Source organism: Microtus ochrogaster, unplaced genomic scaffold, assembly GCF_000317375.1.
Source record: "Microtus ochrogaster isolate Prairie Vole_2 unplaced genomic scaffold, MicOch1.0 UNK121, whole genome shotgun sequence".
Taxonomy (NCBI): Eukaryota; Metazoa; Chordata; class Mammalia; order Rodentia; family Cricetidae; genus Microtus; species Microtus ochrogaster.
Genome location: NW_004949219.1, coordinates 739,082 through 746,966, shown reverse-complemented (window position 1 = coordinate 746,966; position 7,885 = coordinate 739,082). Strand labels below are relative to the sequence as shown.

Here is a 7,885-nt window from a genome sequence, read left to right as displayed (position 1 = left end):
TTCCTTCCTTCCTTCCTTCCTTCCTTCCTTCCTCCCTCCCTCCCTCCCTTCCTTCCTTTCATCTATCTTTCTTTTTCTTTTCTTTTTTTCTTTTTTTTCTTTTGGATGGTTTCTTGGTTGTATCTAGAAAAAGAGTTGATGCTGTGTATTGGGCGTGGGTCTTCCTTCTCTGGGTTAACTTGTTCCCTGTAGCTTGAGAATGCAGCATCATCATAAATAAAGACAATTTAACCCTTTTCTTGATGACCTATATGGATTGAATTTTCTTTTCCTTATTATTCTAGAAAAACTTAGGGATAATATTTAATAGTAATAGTGTCAAGAATGGACATTCTCATCTTGTTCTCAGTTTTTGAAAGAAAGCGATTGCTCTTCCTTAAGCTTGATGTCGGCTGTGGAGCTTTCTTAGTTGCCTTTATTGAGTTGAGGAAGAAGCCTTCTACTCACAGGTGGCTGAGAGTTTTTCAAGGGAGTTCTGGATACCTGCCCTTGAATCCATTTATATGTTTCATTAATTGATTTGCAACTTTGATATCATGAGGATAAATCTTATTTGTCCATGAAATAGTAAATGTCTAAATATTGGTCTGCTGATGCTTTGCTAACAATTTGTATGTCTACATGTGTATAGAATGTTTTGTTTTCTTGGACTTTGATATGTTCAGCTTCAAAGACACAGCCTTCAAAATCATCCAAAATAACATTCTTCTCAGTACTTTGCTTTATTCTCTAGCTGAGCATGTGTTCATAATACAAACCCACTCTGTCCCACAAGATGGTAATATCTTTGGAAGCCAGGAGAACCCTAACCCCTCTTTCTCATCTCTTGTGTCATGCACACGGGGGATGAATCTGTAATAAGTCCCCAAGTGGTGTTCATTATTCCCTTCGCTGCTTGTCTGTCTGGTCTCAAGACAATGGCGAGTGAGGAGACCTGAACCCCTTCGGACCTTGCAGCAGGGTCATCTTTATTCAGAAGTCTGTGTTTCTGGGAGAAGCGATCTGTACGCATTTCCTCACTGAGCTCTCCTGTCTTTGTGGGTGCAGACCTCAGCATTCTGACTTGGCCAGCGGAAACCAGGGCACTAAGAACATGGCAGGCTTCCTCAAGTTCCACAGCAAATACACTGAAACTCATTTACATTCAACTTGAAAGTTCTGCCCTCTCTGCTGCAGTGTCAACTCTCTGGGTTTTAATAGCATCTTTTCTTTTGGTTGAAAGGAGCCTTATACCCAGATGGGACATCTGGAAAGAACAAGGATGATGACATGGTTCCCCCTGGCCAGAACTACACCTATGTCTGGCCGGTGAGAGAAGAGTACGCACCTGCCCCAGCAGATGCCAACTGCCTGACCTGGGTGTACCACTCGCACATCGATGCCCCTAAGGATATCTGCTCTGGGCTAATTGGACCCCTGCTGGTGTGCAAAGAAGGTAGGCAGTCTCTGAACCCCCAAAAGCTTCTTCCCTGGAAATGGGGGGGATGTTGAAAGTGTGCATAAGATTCAGGTCTTGCTTCGCTACCTTTCTTGCTTCAAATAGGATATGTATCGTCCTCTATTCTTTCTTTAGGCCATGTGGAAGGTCATGCTGACACTATAGCAGAGCAGACAGTCCAGACACTTGTTGAAAATCATGGCAGAGTTCTGTTTAATAAAAATAAAATTCTGTCAGCTACATGTCAAAGAGCGAATAATGTAGCCAGTGACCAGCGATACCTTCAGTTGCTCTTGTTGATTCCACGAGTGTCTGTGCTGTCTATAGTTGTTCCTTGGGGAGCAGCCAGGCCTCCAAGTCCACATTGCTCAAGCCTTGGGACTCTTCTACAGTTTTGTCATTTGCTAGAGCCGGCTTCTGCTTGCATGCTGTAGGATGTGGGTTATTCAGATTTACCCCTATCGAGCTTACTGGACACTGTTGGCAGGAGAGATGCCTCACTTGGGTTTAGTTGATGTCTAATTGCTCTTTCTTCACTCTTTCGGCGTTTCTGGAAGGTGTGCTGAACAGATACTCAGGGACGAGGACTGACGTGGACCGAGAGTTTGTTATCATGTTCACTCTTGTGGATGAGAACCAGAGCTGGTACCTGGATGAAAACATCAGGCATTTCTGCACTGACCCGAATTCCGTTGATAAGACTGACGCTGTTTTCCAGAGGAGCAATAAGATGCATGGTGAGTGTTTGCCATGAGCTCAGATGCACAGCGGGGCCTCTGCATGATGAGGCACTTGAGGGAAGCAAGACAGATGGGAACCTGGACCTCATTCTGTGAGATGGTGTAGATTGGGAAGACAGTGGTTTGAAAGTGACGTAAGATACAGCACACCTTGAATCCCAACAATCTGAGGCAGGACAAGGCCAGGTACACCAGCTACACTAAGTAGACAAGTGCTACATTGTACTGACAAGACAGTACAGAAAACAGAAGGGAACCTTATAATCAGGAAGGGACTGGGCCCTGAGGTAAGCCCAGAGGATGGGTGGATTTAGGCTGTCAGAAGGGAGAATAAAATCTCACCACATAATGACTTTCTGCTTATCCAGCAACTATCTTCCAAGCCTTTGTGAAATTCTCAGAACTATGCCATGCATGGAGTTTAAATGCATATTTGTGAATTTGTTGTTTCTTGGGCCTTCTTTAAATCATCTAGACTTAGTAAACACTCACTGTACACCAGACCTGTGTACACTCAGTTGTAAAAGAAAGGAGCTGCAGTATGTAATGGGGTCAGAGTCTGAGTCAAGACTAAGGCCAGGGGATCTGTCCCAGAGATCTGCCCGAGAGAGTCTGGACAAGAAGGCCCACAGTCAATGCATTTCCGATTGACTGCCTCTGCTTCTAGCACACAGTCAGGCAGGACCACGTCAGTACACATGTTCTCTCTTGTATAACATGCCATCCATCTTCTCTGTGGTGACTTCATCAATCTTGTATGCAGCGGTGCTTGGCAAATGTTTTAGGAGGGAAGAAAAGGGAGGAGAAGAAAAGGACAGGAAGCCACGAAAACAGGACTTGAGTGGAAATCATTGCTTGGACCAGTTTTATCTCTGTTCTTCAGAACTTGGGGATGAGACCCTAAACATTGCAGAAAATCAAAAAGTTCGAGACTCAGCTACCTATGCAGCCTTTCCCCCACCATTCGGGACTTATTCTTCTGTAGTGAGTGAAATCCACCCCACAAAGGAATGAACTGTGTAAGCAAAACTAACTTACTTTTAAAATAAAGAGCAGCTGTGTGAAGAAGTAGGAGTCTGCAAACATTTAATCTAGCAAAGGAGATACGCTGAGTACAGAAGAAATAACTGGAAGAGGAACTGATCTATAAAAGGTGTTAAATCAATACAAAGTTTATCGATCAATTAATTTAAATTCACTAAAATGACTTAGAATAAATGATGCTGTCTGAGCCATTACCACATCAGGAGCAATAGTTTTATTTTTAAATGTGTACGTATTTTGCCTGCATGCATGTCGGTGCCCGGTGCCCGAGGAGACCAGAAGTGCTCCTAAGTGCATTTCTCTAGCCCCCCAAATAATACTTTAATTTATTCTTTGAAATTTTCATACATGTATACAATGCATCTTGATTGTACCTCCCCTACTTGCTGCTTCAAGGGTCTCTGTCACGTCTCTGTCCCGGCCTCATAACTTCATTTTAAATTTTGTTTTTTTTTTTAACCTACTGTCCAATTGATACTGCCCATATGTGCCTGAGCATGCCATGGCTACCCAGTGGGCCATGGCCAACCTAACAATGACTATGCTTCCAAAGAAAAGTGACTTTCCGCCCCTCAGCACCCACCGACTGCCAGTTATACCTTAGACACTCCCGAGTCCCTCCCTTCTCTCTGCTGGGATTTTTAACTGGCTTCATCTTGTCCAGGTAACCACAGATGCCGTAAGGTCATGAGGGCAGCAGCCATACCACATGAAGCCAGCACTCCACAACAGTCTTCCCTATCCCGCCACTATTAAGCTCTTTCCAACCCCTTCGTCATAACGTTTCCTGAGACTTTTCAGGGCAGGGTTGATGCAGATGCCCCATTTGGGGCTGAGTGCCCAGTCACTGATTCTCACACCATGAGTAGTGAGACTTTTCCAGGTCAGAGATTGCTGCAGGGAAACATTGTAGCAATGACCCACGCTGACTGTCCAGCCTTGCTGGTGAGTATGTTGCCAAGGCTTCGGTCCTGATCACGTCTGCAGGGGAGTGTCTTCCACTGGTGTGTTTGTGTTTGCAGCCCTCAATGGATTCCTTTTTGGAAACTTCCCCGAGCCCGAGATGTGTGTTGGTGAATCTGTGTCGTGGCACCTGTTTGGGATGGGGAATGAGATAGACATCCATTCCATCTATTTTTATGGTAACACCTTCATCACCAGAGGGCACCGGGCAGATGTTGTCAACCTGTTCCCAGCCACCTTCCTCACTGCAGAGATGATAGTGGAGAATCCAGGGAAATGGATGATAACCTGCCAAGTCAGTGACCATCTACAAGGTAAGAAATGGATGGAGACTATATGGAGAGGCTTGGCATGGGCGGTTCACCGCGTCCCAGTGCTCTTGAGTAGATTCCCACATTCATTGCATCTACCTGACTATTGAGTATCTTCAAACACACAGTGTGCATTTGTTTAGCGCCCCCCCCACAGGTGTTTATTAATAATGTCCCTAAGAAGAATCTGAAACTTTACAGGAACTTAGGTACTTACACAGTGCACAGAGTGGACAACATGAACTCCCAGTGGGTGTGCTGCTTGCTCCTGTAGAGCAGTCTGTGGGGCTTCTGGGGAGCGAACTCCTAAGCTGAGCCTAGATGTGTGGGAAGGGAATGAACGGTTGGAGAAGGAAAGGCCACAGAAAATGAAAGTCCTGGTGTGCTCAGGCGACTTCCCCGCCCAGTTCTTGAGTTTCCTCCTGATCATCGTGAGTGCTGTGTCGGCTCAGCTCAGCTCTGCATGGCTCTGGCAGAACATTCTTTGTATTGAGACAAAAGTCCATTGGCAGATACCATTCTGTGCTCAGCGCAGGCAGATTCTAAAAAGAAAAAAAAAAGTTGACCTATGTGCTTGCTGGATGTCCTGGTCTTGGTTCCTGGAGACAACCCACAGTGTGTCTCACTTCCTATGGAGTTTGTGACGAAGGACCGTAAGAGAGACTAGAAAGGCAGATGACCCTGCAGAGAGGGACTTAAATGGCCAGGCTGAGAAGCTGACAGGTGTCTACACCAGGTGTGACATCCACACCCCCAGGCACTCTGGGGCTTTGCTGTGCTCAGTACAGTGGCTTGGGATGATCACCCATACACACGCAGAAACGCTGGCCTCTGCACCAGCCAGGGACCAGTAGTAGAGTTACACCGCACAAAGGGCCTGATCTTAGATGGCGAAAACAGGAAGAAAAATAGATGCCAGTGACATAGACCCAGATGAATAAAGTCTGGTTGAATGTGGATGCTACTACCACACGCAGATGCTAATAGCGAGAGTCCTGACATTTGGGTGATACTGATAACACTTCCTTGTTCCTATTACCCTTCTGCAGCTGATCCTGGTGTCAGTCATCTGGGTTATTCCAGCTAAACTCAGCCCAGTTAATAAGTTCTGGACAATAGTATGGAAAGACCAGATGGACAAGACAGGTTCCTATTCTTCTTTTAAAAATTAGTTTTAGATTGATTTTATTTTATTTTTATGTATAGGAGAGTTTGCTTGCATGCATGTCTATGTACCATGTGTGTATCTGGTGCCAATAGAGGTCAGAAGGGGTAGTCATATCCTCTGGAATAAGAGTCAAAGATGGCTGTGAGCCACCACATTGGTGCTGGGAATTGAACCTGGGTCCTCTGCAAGAGCAGTTAGTACACTTAACTGCTGAGCCATCTCTCCAGTCCCCAGGTTCCTACTCTTAATGTTGCACATGCTCTTAAATTTGGGAAGAAACTTTCTCGTGTATGAATTCCAAATTTAGATCTAAACCAAGACAACAACCACCATGTGAAACTAATATGGCAGCTTGGTCTAGCTGGCAGTTGTAGCCACAAATGGGTATTTATACAGTGACCAATATAAAATGTTTATTGAATTGCCCATTCTATCAGAAAATATTATCATGAAGCATAAATTTGTGTGATTATCTTTTTAAAAAGATTTATTCCTGTTTTATGTGTGTGAGTTTTGCCTGCATGTATGCACATGAACCATGTGCACAGAACGCTCACGGAGGCCAGAAAAGGGAGTTGGACCCCTTGTAGCTGGGGTTATCGGCAGCTGTGAGCCACAGATGGGTGCTGGGAGCCAGATCTGGGTCCTCTACAAGAGCAGCAAGTGCTCTCAAGCACCGAGCCCTCTCTCCAGCTCCTGTAATTTGAGTTTTGTAACCAATGGCCCCATCTAGAGATAGCTCTGTACTTGGTGAGATAAAGCGACTCTGTTTCCACTTCCCTGCAGCTACTTTCCTACTCATCAGCGTTCTGTGGTCGTGTTTCCGTGTGAGTGAGCAGAGTGACTTCATCAGTGTTGATGCCTCCAGCGTCACAGGTCCACAGCTGGCCTCACCGCTGCTCTGCCGCTCAACACTTCTGCTTTCTCTCCTTTTTGCTGTAACGAGTTACAGATTTGTCTTCTTATCCTGGATTTGGAATGCTTGGGTCTGAATTGGATTTTTTTTTTAAAGCTTCAGACACACTGCTTAATTCCCTACCAGACACTGTTACTCAGCCACCCACAGCATGCGAGCATGCCTGCCCTCCACCCATCTGACAACCCTGGGAATTGCGAGTCTTAGATGCTATCAGTTCTATCCACAAACAATGGTGCTGCATAAGTACAGTTAAGACAGAAACTTTTCCATTTGTTTACTGACTGCTGTTACTTCTTTCCCGAAGAACCCAATTCTGTACCCTACCCATTATCTACTGGGGATTTACTTTTTTCTTTTTTAGATTAATTAACCTTAATTTGTTAATATTTGTTGCATTTAAATGTATTAACCCCCCCCCCCCCACACACACACCATTTATCCTGTCTTGTTAACATTGTTTGCCATCCAGTTTTCTGTATACAAGTTTCAAATGCTGATGAAGTCAGTTCTGTGAGTTTCTCCTGAGCATCTTATCCACGCCTAGGCCTGTGTTTCCTCCGTCCACAGCTGGTATGCTGGGCCAGTACGACGTGGGTAACTGCAAAAGTAATGTCCCTCACTCGAAGATGCAGGGTCAGCAGAGACACTACTTCATAGCCGCCGAAAAGGTCCTTTGGGATTATGCTCCCCAAGGCTATGATAAGTTCACCGGGTTTCCCCTGAATGCATCTGGCAGGTAAGAATTCTGCTGGTGTTTCTAATTCCTCTCCAGAGAGATGTGCAATAGACTTTTCCCTGTGCTCTATCTCACTGTGTCTCTGATGGCAGACATTATGATGTCGTAGCTTGTAGAATCCTCATTTTTTAAAATTAATTCATTTTTAAAATGAATTAATTACCTACGCTTCCCCCCCACCCACTCCTGCTCTGCTTCTGTTCGGAAAGGCGCAGAGCAGTGGGAAAGTAGTGATTTGTCATTGTTGGTTAGATCAAAACTCTAGAAACACCAATTCGCTCCCTCGTTCAATTACTCATTCATTCACTCACTCACAGATTCACTGACTCACGGATTCATTTATCTGAAGTGATATTCATTTATCAGTCATTCATTCGCTCACAATTCATTCACTTATCCATTCATCATCTGCCCGTTCATTAACACGCTCACTCGTCCACTCACTCGTTCATTAACACGCTCACTTGTTCACTCACTCGTTCATTAACACGCTCACTTGTTCACTCACTCGTTCACCCACTCGTTCACCAACACGCTCACTCGTTCATTCACTCATTCACCAACAC

At 45.0% G+C, this 7,885-nt stretch overlaps 1 protein-coding gene across 1 annotated transcript in view; it reads left to right on the top strand.

The window, feature by feature from the left end:
* The window catches only part of Hephl1 (hephaestin like 1), a 60,358-nt gene that overhangs the window by 17,628 nt on the left and 34,845 nt on the right, over positions 1-7,885 (top strand). The window contains exons 3-6 of the mRNA XM_005371695.2: positions 1,223-1,435; positions 1,996-2,175; positions 4,245-4,499; positions 7,151-7,319. Of these exons, the coding sequence (XP_005371752.1) occupies positions 1,223-1,435; positions 1,996-2,175; positions 4,245-4,499; positions 7,151-7,319 (817 nt within the window). The remainder of the gene's footprint in view (positions 1-1,222; positions 1,436-1,995; positions 2,176-4,244; positions 4,500-7,150; positions 7,320-7,885) is intronic.